Source organism: Triturus cristatus, chromosome 6 (genome assembly GCF_964204655.1).
Source record: "Triturus cristatus chromosome 6, aTriCri1.1, whole genome shotgun sequence".
Taxonomy (NCBI): domain Eukaryota; kingdom Metazoa; phylum Chordata; class Amphibia; order Caudata; family Salamandridae; genus Triturus; species Triturus cristatus.
In genome coordinates, this window is record NC_140589.1 from 862353669 (window position 1) to 862370355 (window position 16687).

A 16687-nucleotide genomic window follows, 5' to 3' on the forward strand; every position below is an offset into this window, starting at 1 on the left:
CTGCCCCCTCTCGGAACGCCGAGCAACAGCCTGTGGTTCCGAAGACTTCGGCTGCTCACTCTCAGGACACCTGCCACCAAGCTGCGGAGCTGCAGTCTAGTGTTGCTAACACTTGGCACAGCTAGCATTGGCAACGTCATTAGGTTTGGATTTATGTGTGCATGTTTGTGTTTGCTCTCCTTAGCACAGCAAAGCCGGAATCTGACTTCCATTTTCTGCCATAAAAAATCGCGAGTTGCTACATATTTTCTTTATTTTCTAACTTTTTTCTTTTTAGCGATGTTTGTGTGTGAAAACGCACTTCTCATTCAGATATGAGAATACACACAAATGGCCTCAATAATCAAGGTTCAAATTTTATTTGAGAATGTACACTGGGCAGCATTTTCCAACTATCCGGACTTTATTTTTCATGAGAAAAATTGCATGTTAAGCATCATGCAGACATAACATCACCAGATTTGTTTTTCCTATAAACTCTTGGTACTCCTTCACAGAGGTGAGAGAAACAGAAAATGCATTTTTGAAATTATGAGATTTTGGTATGTGGTCCTAATTTGAGCATGGATATAAATGAAGCACTTCTTCAGAGTGTAGATTCAAGTGTTATGGGAATGTTGGACATCCTCCCAAACTTTGTGATGAGGATTAGAAAGGTGCTATAATGAATGAGTCTGAGGTTCGATTTATGAAAGTGTCTAAACACTAGAACCCTAAACTTCTTTTCTGGAAGCAAAAGGGAGAGATCAGTGTCTTACGAAAGGAAGTGGACGGTAAGAGCTATATCTGGCAAGGGAGGAGGCACGAGGTGGCACAGAATGTGACATCAGCACGCTCAAAGCAAATTTTTGTACATTTGAAAATCACATAAATAAAATTAAGACTTTATGTGCAAATTTATGACCCATGGTATTTATAGTAGAAGTTTGGATCAAGAATAATTCCATGTCTTCCTGGAAGAAGAAGCTGAAGATCTGTTATCACTCGAACCAGAGCCTTGTCTACTTGAGTGCACTATTAGGTATTTACCTTTTTGCACACAGTTGTAGGGCTCCAAAGTCCAGAAAGCCTGATGGTCTGGTTGCTGTGGATTCCAAGAGAAGAGTCCAGAAACCTGCACATGAACTCAATAAATATAAAATACTTTTCATTTTGAGCCTTGTATCTGGCTGTGATCAGGAAGGAGAGAGAGAGAAAATGGCAGGCACCATGCCAATAACCATCACCCGTCGGAGTCCTGTGAGCGGTGCTCTGAAATGTCAGTGATAGGACTATACGTTCTAAGAAATTTGACATTTTCAGCAGATTGGTCTATTTCGTGACTGAACAATATGTAACTTCCAAAGCCTTCAGATATGTAGCTCAAACCTTTTTTACTCAAGTTCACAAATCCTCTCCACCATTGGAGTCTACACACTGACCCTCATTGAATTCAACCTAAATATCACCATGACTGGTGCAAATTGATACCCATAAAAATATCTAGGTCAAAGGTAACTTTCTTAAGTGGGACAAAGTTCCAAGCCATATTCAATTGTGCCTACTCACATCTTGGCCTGACTTTGTTCCTGGTCCCAGAGAAAAGACCTACAGGGACATCTAGATATTTATCTATCTTTTGCACCTTTAGCCATAGTTTTACGTTGTGTTATGTTTATTTCATTTTAGCATAATTACACTATTACATATTATTAACCCAATGGTATCCCAGGCCTGGTTACGAATAATAGGGCAAATCAAATGTTATTGGAGGCAGTTGGAAGCAACCTAGCTACTATACACAAGCAGGGAAAGCCTAAGGAAAGTTGAGTATTAGTCAAGATAGTGGCCTTATTTATTGAATAATATTATAGAGCACATTCTTTTAGATCTGTGTTATATCTGGTCACTATTGCACTAAGGTCTATTTAAAGAAAGTAATAGAAATTGTTTAAAACTAGTCCAGATGGTGGTGGAAGTGTTTACTGACGACTAACTGAAACTAACATGATATGCGTCGTGGACACAAAAATACATTTTATGCTAAAAAGAAGTGCAAAAAATAGCACTGCAAACAATAGCCACTCTCGTTCCACTGCTGCTGAGTTCGTGGTAATTTTTTATCACTAATGGCATGTTTGAGGTATATTTTTACACCGAAAGCCCCCTAATTACACAATGTGGCATAATGGCGGAACTTAAAGAAATTTGAGTAACAAATGTAATGCCAAATACCCTAGATTATTCCAATTGCTCCAGCGGAATGCAAATGCAGCCAAGGCCTAGTTACCACTGAGTGCCCGAGTCTGTTCAGCTTTCTGCTTTCACAACCACAGAAGGAGGGTGCTTCAACTACCTGCCGCAATGTAGACTCTATTATTGTATCTACATTGACAATGTATTGCTCTTTTTGAAAGAAGGTGGTAGCAGACAGCCCTGTCGGTGATTCAGGATTGATGCAATCAACTCCCAGGCCTTGTGCTAGGTCACTCACTGCTTCCTTCCAGTGCCCTCCCTTGCTTCCCATGGGCACTCTGTCCATACCACCACATGCCCGCTTCGCCCAGGGCCATGACGGAGGACACTCACAGCAGCATGCCTTCGGTTTCTAGGTTCATCCAGATTCACCCACAAGTGATGCATGGTAAACTAGAAGTCTTTTGAATGGTTGTCCACCTCTATATAGAAGATGCTGTAGACTGGGAATACCTGTGCTTTGGGAAGTCTTGGTCAGTGTGTGTCACAGATGCCAAGAGCCATTCGAGATCGACAAGAGGTTTCAGGATCCAGTTTGAGATGACATTTGGGCTATTCTTGTGCACTGAACAGGTTGAGAAGAGCAGAAGACCAGACCTTACAATGAAGGTAACATGCAGCAGGCCAGAGCCAAGACTGTGATCCCACGTGCAGCTTAAAGAGAACATATGTATTTAAAAGGGCATTATACATCTCGAGTTCGGCTACAGCCTGTTACCCTACATGCGAACAGTGCAGGTTGCAGGCTGGTGTTCAACCAGCAGATACCTTCCAGCTTAATAGTCCCTTTTGGTCTAACTTTAATGTTAATGATGTATCATTTATATTGGACACCTAACAGAACTTAGAGGTCGAAAGATGAACTATTGTGGAGCAATGGTGTATCAGGAAAAATGATTAATTGGAAAGTTTTATAGAAGCATATGGAAACTGCATTAACACTAAATTATGCAATGTCTTTAATGATCGGTTAATGTTTTTTTCTCTATCTATAATATGAATAATGCCATTGTTATCCCAATGTCTAAAATTATATTTTTCGTTTTGCTCTGGTATTGTTTCCTTGGAAACAAGACATTCTGTTGACGAACCTGGACTATTTCACTTTGCTGTCGGTGACTCATCTGACCCAGCCCACTGATGCTACGAATTTGGTTTCATTGTCCTCTGGCAGGACACTGTAGCTAGAACGGCCAGTGGCATCCAATGTGACTTGCCCTCTCATTCCAGCTTAGTGCGCTCAATAGAACAAAATAATAGGAAAATGACAATATTGATAAAAGCCAGCCTTTATCTTCCAATACCTATATTTCTTTAGGAAACCTAAGTATATTTGTTTCTGTTTTCAAACTACAACACCACAGGAGCCTGTTAGGGACAGAAGATTACTAAATTGACTCAAGTGTGATTGGTGTTATTATGAGGGGAGTTTCTCAGGCTTTAGTCGAACATTAAATTTCTTTGTTACCCACGAATTGTTTGTTGAAAACAGGCCTAATTAGCATCTCCTAAAACTGGAAGCTGACTGGTAATAAAAGTGTCTTGTCTTTATCTGCTTATTCTCAAATTGCAAAAACAAGGCATGAAACACACTCTTTTTGAAGAAACCATAAGTAGATTGAACTCGGTGGCATGATTTGGTACTTTCTCCACATCAGTTTTGTTTTCTCACGGTGGGCTATGCTACCTTTGTTAGTGTATGCCATGGCGGCTGGAACTATGCGACAGGGTAGGACCAAAAATATGCAGCGCGATTGATTATGCAGCAAGTACAGGAAACGTTTGCAAAGGAAATCAGCACATTTTGTGATAGTATTACTTCTGTAAGTTGTCATTTTTACGTTTACCGTGACTGGGCAAAGGTCTCAACTCATCAGTACCAGTTTCACACCCAGATACAGCAGTAAGCAACTGAAAGGTGATCTCTCAGCCTTGGCAAAGGACCTTCCACTGTGCGGCCAGACGTGTCAACATGTCTTCAGTAACTTTTGATCAGTTCATGCTACATTTTTTAAACTATGCAAATTATGTAGCAGGTAGTCGATTGTGTGGCAAATGCGTCTAATTCATAATTATGCAGAATCCCCGCACCTGCAGAACCGCATAATTCCAGGGGCCCTGGTGTACATTAGAAATATTTACTACAACTACAAAAGACTGTCTGACAGGCTCGCTAGGGTATCGATGTACTGCTATCGATGCCAATAGAAAGTCAACACATTACACAATATTATCAGTGTTTGACAGAACAGTCCCGAGGCAATGCAGTGGAAGAGGAGCTGGGAATCGCAGACCTATGTGGCTCAAGTCACTGGCACTACAACCGACACAAGCAAAAGGGCCAGAAACACTTCAGGGGGGACCGTTTTTGCACTGTGTTTGCATATCTGGGAGCCTTTAATGAAACCTAAGATGCCTCAGACTATCAGGTGGCCCCTACTTATGGAGGCAGATATGTTAAAGTAAATATACGAAAACTGTAGAAGTCTGGCTTCAAGATTCATCAAAGTTATAAAAAATAAGGCTAATATTAGAACGGCCGGAAAAACTATAGTAAGGCCAAAGTTTCGGCAAAACAAGAATGGGACAACGAACATTGGCATGATCTCCTGGTTGCTAGTAAACAAAAAAAACTGTCATTGTTCTGGCATATTGTGAAGTGGGGTAACTCTCCGAGTTCGCAGGTTCCTTCAAACCATGTTCTTCCAGATTCTTGGGTGTCGCACTTTGAGTCTCAGTTCTCCGTTACTAACTTGGCTGAAGAGACTATTCCTTCAATTTTACAGGATATGTCCATCCTCCAAAATTTTTCATTCGACTGTAAAGAGGTCGAGATGGCTTTAAGCAAGATTCCCAGTGGCAAGGCTCCGGGCATAGATTGTGTCCCTGCGGATCTTTTTAAATTCGATCATAGTAATTGGGTGCCCTATATAGCTTTCCTGGCAACTGCTTTAGCCAAAGGGGCGGATATTCCCGAATCCTGGAAAGGTGCCGAGATACTGCCCATCTTTAAGAAGGGTGATCGCTCGTGCCCGGTGAATTATCGCCCGATTAGTTTAATTGACTCAATCCAAAAAATTATTGCCAGGATTATCCTGGCAAGAATCCAGACATGGATTGAGCAGGAGGATATTATTTCGCCACTGCAGGCAGGGTTTAGATCCAGTACTAGTACCATCGACCAGGCCTTTAGGTTTCAACTGATTGTCTGGAAAACGGTCTATCTTTGTGGTGGTTCTTTATATGCCGCTTTTGTTGACCTTCGGTCAGCATTTGACTTAGTTAACAGGACTAAACTATGGGGGACTCTAGCGGGGTTAGGGATGCCTGTCGATCTCTTGAATATTGTCATTAGGTTGCATGATAAAAACTTTGCACAAGTACGTTGGGGGAATCAAGGGCAGGTCACCGATAAATTTAAAGTAAATAGGGGTGTTAGGCAAGGGTGCGTCTTGGCGCCAACTCTCTTTTTGTTATTTATAAATAGAGTTGTGCAGTACTTTTCATCTACTTCTACTGACGCCCCCTCGCTGGGTGGTACCAAGATTCCACTACTCATGTTTGCCGATGACACCCTATTACTGTCCGAGACACAGATGGGGTTACAGGCGGCCCTGAACGAATTTGCCAATTTTTGTTCTGACTATGATCTCCAAGTAAACGTTTCAAAAACCAAGTATATGGTTTTTAATAAAGGAAAAAGTGTGAAAGGTCTCTCACTATGAATAATGATATACTTGAACGTACAAACGTTATGACCTATCTGGGGGTTGTTCTTGAAAACAAACTGAGCTGGAAGCCACAAATTGATGTTTTATCTCTTAAATTTGCCCAGCTCTCCGGGTGTTTGGTTAAAGAACAGAAACAGTCTCAGACTAAAAGGATAGGTCCTGCTATTAAGATTTATAACGCCGGGATTAATTCAGCGATCCTTTATGGCGCTGAACTCTGGGGTTTTGCTGATCTATCCCCTTTGGTCAAGGCGCAACATAAATTTTTAAGGATCCTCACGGGTCTCCCCAGTTCAAGTCCAGTGAAACCGCTTCTACTGGATCTTGGTTGTCATTCATTTGAAGACATCGCCAGGTTCAAACCTCTGGCCTTTTGGAGGAGATTGTGGACCACACCGGAGCTAGGCCCCTATGCAAAGGCATTTTTGGATGTTCGCTCCATTTTGGGCTCCGGTAACATAGTTTGGCTTAAGCAAGTTGGTCTGTTATTAGAATCCATGGGTTTGGGAAATCTTTGGTCTGACCCTGTCAATAATCCTTTTCCTCCTAAAAAACTATTTAAAAGCCTCTACTGGTTTTTGGTACATCAGAAACAATTATCCCAGGTGCCAGCAGAGTCTTTGACAGGCAGGTTTCTTGTGCTGAAAAATGTCACACTTTTAGAAGCCTATTGGGACATCATTAGCAGGCCCAATGACAGGAAACTCTACCATCAATTGAGGGTTGGCTCCCTACCCACTAGACTCTTTACTAAAAATTGGAAGGGAGAGGCGTGTGAATCCTGTCGTTGGTGTATAGATTGTGCTGAATCCGTGGGTCACATATTTTTTGTCTGCCCGGCATATGCAGCCCCCCGGGCCAAATGGCTCAAACCCATATGTCGTAATCTGGGAACTAGACTGGGGTTTGAGGCACAAAGAATTTTAAGATCCGATACCAGTGAATGTATTGTAGTTGCGGTGGCCAAATTCCTAGGTTGGGTTTGGATTATTAGAAATAGGAATCACTAGGCACCAGTGATGTGTTTTATCCTGTTCATTATTTTGAGTTCATCTTGGAAACGTTTTTATCTTCTATTTTGTATGTAACGATTCTTTTTATAATGTCTTGTCTTTTTATGATGAAATTACTCCATAATAAAGAATATATAAAGATAAAGACTTTCTGACAGGCTCGCTAGGGTATAGATGTACTGCTATCAATGCCAATAGAAAGTCAATATTATCAGTGTTTGACAGAACAGTCCCGAGGCAATGCAGTGGAAGAGGAGCTGGGAATCGCAGACCTTTGTGACTAAAGTCACTGGCACTACAACCGACACAAGCAAAAGGGCCAGAAACACTTCAGGTGGGAACCTTTTTGCACTGTGTTTGCATATCTGGGAGCCTGTAATGAAACCTAAGATGCCTCAGACTATCAGGAGGCCCCTACTTATGGAGGCAGATATGTTAAAGTAAATATACGAAAACTGTAGAAGTCTGGCTTCAAGATTCATCAAATGAAATAAGCATTTAAAGCAAAGGGCTGAAAGTATTCAAAAATGAGCCTTCTACTTTGGCATAAAGCGCATAGAAGCATTTGGAGAGAAGGTATAATTTCAAGGGGGCATTGTGTAATTGAGGTCGAACGAGTGCCTCTTTTCCTACAGAATATGCATGTTATGTTTCAAGCTCATGAATCCACATGCTTACGCTGGGGTTCTACTCAAGCAGCTCAGTGTTACCATTTATGTTAGGCTGGGTATCCGCGGCGCTCCGCCACTTGTGTAAACCTCTTTTTTCCTGCAAACCATTCTGCACCAGATATAACTCAGAGGGAGCCAGAGCAGTTCACGCAGGGTGGGAGGGAGGCAAGATATTATTCCCACTATTAATCTTACTGTTGAGCTTTTTAGGTCTCACCTACTAGATAGTGCATGCCCTGGCTGCTGCAAGGCGTATTGCCAGCTGACAGTGGGCTTTGATCCTTCCCATGGCCTTCGACCTGCCCCATTGCTTATCAGAGGTTTGCTTCATTATTATTCTCATTGGCTTGCTTCTTGTTTGTCAGCTTGTGTGGGCTTTACATTTTTTCTTTTTGTGCATTTGTCCCTCCCCTGGAGCATGGACACATTAATTGTGTCCTTCCACTGCTCACTTATAAGGCAGTACTTTTTTTATTTTGTTTAAGCACGCTGTAAAAGTGCATGTGCTTTTCAGCTGTCTTCCTCATGTACTTCACTCTCTACAGCGCTGGTGTTGCTATTTCTCTGCCCAAGTGCTTTTCCTCACCTCTCTCTGTGATAAGCTTGCACTCATTTGCTTTTCTTCCGCATTGCTTTCTCAACTGTGAGCTTCGGCCCCTATAATTTTGCACTCTCTCGTCTATATCCTTCCCCGTTGCATGGTCCTCTCTTCCCACACCCTGTGTTGCTTCCACCCACCCATTCCCCCATGTTGCTTCTGCCCAGCCATGTTTTGCTTCCCTGAGCCCTCTTGCTTTTACTCCACCCCAGACTCTGTGATACCAAAGCCACCCCAATGTTAAATGCACCATGGAGTGACTATTCCCTCCAGGCATTCTTTTTCCTCTGCACAGAGTTTGAGACTACAGGCAATCTAATGTTCTAAACTTTGTCTACAGTGGAGATGTGAGAAAACCTTTAAAATGGTTTGATTTGAACCAAATCTACTACCATTAGATACCTCTGGACCCCTACAAAGCTGGGGTCACCAGCAAGTTTACTTAACATATGCAAAACACCAACAGCCAAATGTAAAGGCATATGGGATGACCTCTGAGTGGGGTGTTACACATGCGCTAGCAATAGCAAAATATATCTGAACTCTGCTGGTTATTCGGATGGAAGTAATCTTTCTCTATATCACTAGCACACAAAGAAATGTTAATAAAATATATCCTATAGAGCCATCTCCATAACACATAATTAAGTAGTTACTGCACTTGTTGCAATATAACCATCTTCTGCATAATTTGAAGATTTTAACCCCCCCCCCAAATATTAACTCAAATGGATCTCAGGTTACCAAATGAAGTGCCACATTTGGTACTGTCCTGTGGCAGACATTTGCAAAGTTTAACTTTTTGGCTTAACGTTGCTGATTGCAATGTTCAGGCCTTAAACTGGCACATTTGAGGTGAAATTGTTGCTTAGAGAGTAATAAAGTGTGTTAAAATGTCGAAATAGTGACATGAAACAGAAACTGAATGTACCACCATTTGCCACATAATTTTACTTTTCTTGCCACATAATTTAGTCAATCATGCAAGTTAATTTCTACTCCCACATTATTCTGTACCCCTGACCGTAATACAGTGCTATTCAGTAATTTCAGCAAAAGGTTTATCTGATTTAACAGTGATCGTCTGAGTGGCTATCATTACATCCAAACACATTGTAGTAAATTAAATGGGATATTTTTTTTATTCTGTATGTTACATGACTCTGACTCATTTTAAACAGCATTGCTGCAACATCTGCATTGTGCTGTGGGGGAACATGGTGGGAGGCGTAATTCCTTGGTATTTAATAATTTACTAATGTCACAATGTTTTCAGTGTGGTGTTGATTGATCTAAAGCATGCAATTCGAATTTGTACACTTCTGTCATATCACAAAAATCATCACGGTTGTGGAAGTGATTTCATAAGCCTACTGCCACCCGCTGACATCACAGGAAGTGGAATCTTTATACAGAACGCTCGACAATTTGATTCCTTAGGTACTCATAATGGCACTAGTAGTAGGGACTGAGGACAGATTTGAAGGCTTTCATGACAAAACATAATTCTAGGACACATGACTTGATGACATCACCTCCCCACAAACAAGCAAAATATGCAGGACTGCAGATAACTTTTGGCGGTTTTAGGCGCATGGAGCATTGGAGACTGTTACTTACCTTCCCATAGGAGCCTTGTCCCAATACCTTCAACAACTCAAACTGTGAAGGATCAGCTTTCTCAAACCCTTCCTTTACATGGTGGCTGATGTCAATCTCCTTTACTATTCCTTCTTCCTGGGGAGCAAAGAGAAACAAATATGTCATGAATCATGATCTACACCGACATAAGATAAAGTCAGCTATGCCTGTCTCTTGGTACAGATTTTCTACTTTGCTTTACTTTGGTTACAACACATGCATACATACATACATACATGCATACACACATACATACATACCACCTAAATAAGTTAATTCATAATAAATGAGTCCCTTTGCAGAAGACAAGACCTTTAATACTGAGTTTAGGGATTGAAGGGTCAACAATAGGCACTTAGGAGTCTATCACAAAGGCATTTTGGAGTTACATAAAATAGTGTTTCTGTTGTACTCTACAACAATTTTACCCAAAACATCTAAAATTGGAATCAAATGGGAATGCCCGGGGAACATTCATATGTAAATAGTTCAATTTGAAAAGATTGTGGCCTCTTCGCAGTTTTACTAATAAGGAATTTGGAGTTTTGGCCCAAATCACAAAGGTGTGCAAAAATAAATGAAAAAAGCACTCCTATAGTTTGCTTCTCGTACTTATAAATGCTTATGTGGATTGCCCATTCATTCTGAACGTTGCTATGCGTTGCACAGACGAGTCTGGACTGCTGTGAGCATTGGGGAAATTGACAATCATCCTCGGAGACTCCTGAAAGATAATGGGGATCAGGCCGTGCTTCTTTTCAGCTCTTTAACATGACATCTTTAGATTCAGCTTTCCCAGAATCCCAGGTCCCGGTGCAAGGTGTCCTCCCATTCACGCTGGTAACAGTTCTATCCATGCAGTGCCTGTAAGACTAAGCCCTCCTTACTGCAGCTGCTATTGTGCACGAAAGCAGCTTATTCTAACTCACTGAAATGTTTTCATTCTTTCCCATGAATCTTGGAAGCTGATTATGCATGTTTTAAACACATAATTGCTTAAATATTATGCTTTGAATATTCCTCTTCACTCCATTTGTTATCGCCTTGTTTACATTGTGGATCAAATCGGGAAACGGCCCCTACAACGCGGCCGTTTCCACGCATAACAGAAACCACGCACGCATGCGTGGTTACCACGATCAAATCACTTTCAGGGGACGCTGTGGGACGATACTTACAGCCTAGTCCTGGTGACGAATTGACGTCATTCCGTTTTCAACAACGCTCCACCTGGCAGGTGCCCTGTGGCACAGAACTGCCCATGCAAACACGGATGGAGTACGGTGGCACAGAAGTTTTCCGGATTAAGGTCTGTCTGGTTTAGGAATATAGATGATTGGGAGCAAGAGAAGCTGCCGGGTCAAACCCTGCTGTGCAGTGTCGGTGCATACAAAGGAGAACATATGACAGCTACATGTTGAAGCGCTGTATATAGAGTCAAATCCCACAATTCTCAAATAACAAATCAAAATGAAATACCACAAATGAAAAACAAACTCATGGATTTATTTCTCACATTGTACTAGTTTAACTAATTATTTCTTTCAAGTGACGGCCGACACTGAGGTGATCCGACTGGACTGACTGGTTCCCCCAGGGCCTACACACGCCTCAAGAGACACTGGTTCGATGCATGCCACGATCTTCCAAACTCTCATTTCTACTAACATGTTCCATCATGTGAAGCCCAAAGATGTCAGCTTCCAATTATAGAAGCTATTACCTGATTCATACCAGCTCATGGACCTTCTCTCTCGGAAATCATGCACACGGTGTTAAGACTGAAGTGCAGCTCTAAGGAAGTCAGCAATGAGCTGCACTGTAGAGATACATTAAGCCACAACAAGTGTCCCTTGCACCCCTATCACTCAACGAATGACTAGTCGGAGAGCGGTCCAGTGGTTACAGTGTTCATAGGGAAAGTGCTTTGATGTTGCAATGTGGAAAATGTTCACTAGACATAATGTGCCTTGAGGCTTTTCTTTGCCGGTGCTATGTTGCACTGACCAATGGTGTCTGGTTCGGATATAATTGTGCCACTAAAGACCATCTGCTTGTTACAAATTCATAACTGGTCATGATTTCGCAGCTGCAGCCTGTCTTGCTGACCACAGTGCAGCTGCTTCACAACCTTCTGTCAAGGAACAGTGATGAACATTGCAGTGGTGGGAAAGACGAGCCTATGATGGGGGTAGGGAAGACACTGTAGCCTGCACCAAGCAGCAGATTATCCTTTAAGTATTGGCAAAGTGAATAGACCTGATTCACGAAGGGACGTACGACTCGAGACGGAATCTCCGCACTGCAATGCTCAATGCGGAGATTCCGCCCTGAGTGCAGAGACTCCTCATTCGTGTATTTACGAGTTTTAAGTCCCTTTGCTAATCGGCCCCAATGTCTTTTAGCCATATAGTATAGCTGTGTGGCTATGCAGCATGGCTGAAAGTAAAGTTTGAAAAAAGCACTATGACACAGCCAGCACTGGCACCGCATTGCAGCACTTTTTACCTGACCGGGACAGGCAAGCAAGGAGGGAAGAAGAAGGTGGGGTTGTGGGCAAGCAATGATGACGAGGACGACTGGGTATGGGGGAACAGGTGCTTAGAGAAGGCGTGTGTGGGAATGGAAGCATCAACATTCTGAAGGGATGAGTAGGAAGGAGGAAGAAGCAGCATGAAGAAGGGATGAGTATGAGGGGGTAAGAAGCAACAGGGATAAGGTGTGGGTGGGAGGTGAAGAAGAAATATACCTCAATCACAGTAAGAGCAGCAGACGGTCACTAAACATGAGTAAACAATCTGTGCTTGGTCCATGCTCCACAGAAAGAAAAGAAAGTGACGTCCAGCACGCGCTGGTCAAGTTGGAGGCAGCAAAGAAGAATGTCAATGAAGCCAATGAATGGTAAGCAATGGGTGGACTCCAAGCCATTTATTGAAAATAATACCCTTCGCAGCAACATTGCATGTGCTTTTGGCAGGTGAGCTAACAATGACAAGTGGAATATTGTGCGATATTCACAAGTGTAAAATGTATAATTTCCATCAAAATTTCACATTTTACTCTACTTATCTTTGGGTTATATGTCAGAATATCACTGAACAAAAATTGTGACATAAATATCATATCATAAAAATTGTTTCTAAAAATGTTATCCCATTAGGTATAGATTTTGTTTTATTGACTCCAATGGGGTGAATATTTTGCCAGACAGTATTAAGACCATGATCTTTTGTATTCTTATTTTAACCTCATAACTAACTCTAATGTTTCATGAGCAGGGAATCATTAGGGAAATATAAGGGATATTTTTCACACATCAGAGAAAGATTAAGCACGGAGCACTTTCTCTGTTGTGTGACATAAAGTATTAATTTTGTCAAAGAAAAGGTCTACTTTGTATGCCTTCTCAAGAAACAGTAAAAATATACCTTTCCAATTACCGCTGTAATTAACTCGTTATAATTATATGGTTGCTGATCCATCAAGTGCATTACTAGGCACTAATTAATTTAAAAAACACTGTGGTGCAAATTTGATATTGAGAGCTTTTGATTACTTTAAAATTATGTTGTGAAAGCATACACGGTTACATTGCTTTGTTGGGCACCGATTGAGAAATCCCCGAAAACATGCTACTGCGCATAGCCACTCCTTCTGCACCGCGAGGAAGTATGATTAATAATGGCATCATTACCCACATCCTCTGTGTGTTGTCAATGTGCACCCCTCCCCTTCACACCCCCCTCCCACCTACACGTTTCTCTACAGGTAGCAGAACTGTTGCATACTATATCCCTATCAAAGATCCCAGACGACACGCATTAGACTTCCTAATGATTCGCGAATGGGATCCCTTGATACGCTATTTTACTTCACTACCATTAGTGAGGGACTATCCACCTATGCTGAGATGACTGGGACTGCTTGAAACTGATTGTATACGAATAAAGACGTTTTATCCCTGCATATCAGGGATTTGAGGAGGAGACAGTCCCACAATATATAAATTATTAAGGTCGGAGTACTCTGGTTAGGGTATGACCTGTGTTTTTTAGGGGGAATTTCAAGGTTACATGAACATGACAAGAGTACACTTGCATTGTCTCCGATTTAAGATGCACTCATCGGGGTTATTACATTTTTAATTTTATTGCAGTTTGCATATGAGGACAATGGTTTAAATGCTTCTTTCGTTGTAGGCCCCTGCATTATTACATGGCTTCTACTTTCTCCCTACTAACAAAAGAAAATGTTGGAAAAAAGATTACATTGCTTGAAAATGTAGAGCTGCATAGAAACCATTGCCTTTTTCAGAAACTGTCTTACCTCTGGCAATGTTTGGGAAAATAGACACAACCAGTGCAAGATGTGGGCTGTGATGAAACAGTCGTTATTGCGTAATCAACTGAGCAAGTCCCATGAGCTTGCATGTATGCATGTGAAGCAGTCTTCCACACCCTATTCTAGTCCTCCCTTTATTTATATTTTTAGCCCCTCTTGGTAGTGTCAACACTTATTTGTAAAGTAATTCAGTTTAGAGCTCCTCTGTAGTTTGGTCCAAGCAATCCGAGTGATACTGAGTCTTGGACCTGTCAACCAGCAGAGTGAATAGTCAATAATTCAGCCACAAAAATGCTATGTGTTGATTTATCATTGTTCCATGTATGCTACTTTTTCCTTAGACGTCACAATCCTTCTTTGCCATCCTGTGTGATGAAAATGCCTCTTTTTGCATGTTTTGACAAATACTGTTGGGTTTTGGACAGTGCCCACTGGGACTCTGCTGCTCAGGTCCCAGTGCATGTCCTATGATCCCTAAATACTAGTCACATTGGTGAAAATCCTGATTTCCACATTTAATCTACATATAAATCCCTAGTATATAGTACACTGTACTATAGTGCACTGTGTACACAGGGCCTGTAGGTTAAATGTCACTAGTGGACTGCAACACTTATTGTGCAACTACTAAAATGATCATCTAAAACAATACTGAAAGCTTGTCATAGCAGTCTAGCTCATTTTGACCTGTTAAATTCACCATTTAAACAAGCCTAATCCTTTCTTTTAAATAGTAGTACTTCACACTTAAGTAGACCTTACCAGCCCTATGGTAAGGTGTATGGTATTTAAAAGCAGGACATATGTATTCAATGTTTTACATTTCCTTACAGTGAAAATGGCAATACAATCATTTTTCATTGTAGCAAGGTTGCCTGTGCCATACAAAAAATAAGTTAATTTATTACACTCAATAAAGCTAACTTCTGATTGGCACTAGCTAGGAAAATACTTCAAACACTCATTTGTATAGTTAAAAATTCAATCTTAGTGCCAAAGTTGAAATTTGCCTAATTCTTTCAGAAAAAAAGTGACTTTTGAAAGCCACAATTTTTCTCCCTAAGGCCTCTGGTAACATTTTCACAGTTAATCCCCTGTGCCCCACTGCAAGGAGGCATGGATGGCTCAAAGGAAAGGGAAAAAAAAGAGCTTTGAGTGTGGGGAGGCGTGCTTCCTCCTGACAGGATGGCCTGGGGGATGTGCTGACCAACTGTACAAGCTTCAAAGAGGCATCCCAAGTCACAAGCAGATGTAACTCATACTTAGGCCTTCAATGTCCAGGTAGTTAAGATGACATTGATTCCAGTGGGGTGGGGGGGGGGGGGGATCTGTTTCAGAACTGGTTTGCAGGGGACTAGGGCCATTTCACTAGACAAGCCTCTGGAGTGTGCATAAAACTTTGCCCAGGGGAAGAAAGGTTTTGCCATGATGGATTTTGACACAACATGTCCTGTAGGACTGCTTAGGACAAAACCCTGAGGTAGTGATGTCCAAGTGGGTAGGGTTGCCCCTGGAACTTTTTTCCGGTTTGTTGGTGTGTATCACCCACACTCCAGCAGGTGACAGGCATAAAAGTGGCATACATAGAACACATCTGGACCTGTGGAAGACAGAAGAAGGTCTACACCAGTGGCTGAACCTGTGGTTTAAGACCCCAAAAGCTAGACCTGCTCTCAGCTGTACCCAGGAGAGAAGAGTTGACCCAAGAGCTTGTTGGCTAGCCTCCTTTTCAGCTCCAGTAACACAAAACCTGTAAGAAGCCCAAGTCACTGTTGAGCCCAGCATACCAGTTCCAACCGGATATACTTCGAACCCTGCTGGTGGCTTCTGGGAGATTGAGTCCTAACCCCCAAGTGGTGCCTAAAAGGTCTTAGACCCTCTCCTCCCCTCCAAAGATGGGAGACAATACACACAAAACTAAATACTGTGTATACAATTACAAATATATACAGACCGGCAAGTGAAAGAACCAATGGAGATACCCTCTAAATAGCATTACAACTACAGAAGGTTCACAGCAAAGAAAGATCAAAAAATTAAATACCCTAATACATGTCAACTATACTCAGTATGCTTGAGACACAATTAACTGTTTACACACCAGTAGGCCATAACTCGCAAACCTACAATACGCACATAGATATGTCTAAGAAACCCAAATGTGATATGCACTACAAAAACGGCATGCATGTAGGTTTAAAAGAGGTATCACCATAAAATCAATAGTAAAATATAAGCCCTTTCAGAAATAGGAAAGGAAGCATTTCAGAATTGTAACCAACATATGCGCTCATTTTGACTTATACAATTATTAATCTGTCATTCCTATGGAGTTTTACACACAGGAAATAGAAAACAACACAACAGAATGAACATTTCCTGTAAAGTAATTTCTATCATTCAACAAGGTTAACCAGTAATGACACACTACCATATGTCCCAGTTCAATGCACTCCA

General features: G+C 41.6%; 1 protein-coding gene across 1 annotated transcript in view; it reads right to left on the reverse strand.

Moving 5' to 3' along the window:
- The window catches only part of LOC146817972 (ribosomal protein S6 kinase alpha-2), a 1223136-nt gene that overhangs the window by 894544 nt on the left and 311905 nt on the right, over nt 1-16687 (reverse strand). The window contains exon 2 of the mRNA XM_085611448.1: nt 9869-9985. Within this exon, the coding sequence (XP_085467574.1) occupies nt 9869-9985 (117 nt within the window). The remainder of the gene's footprint in view (nt 1-9868; nt 9986-16687) is intronic.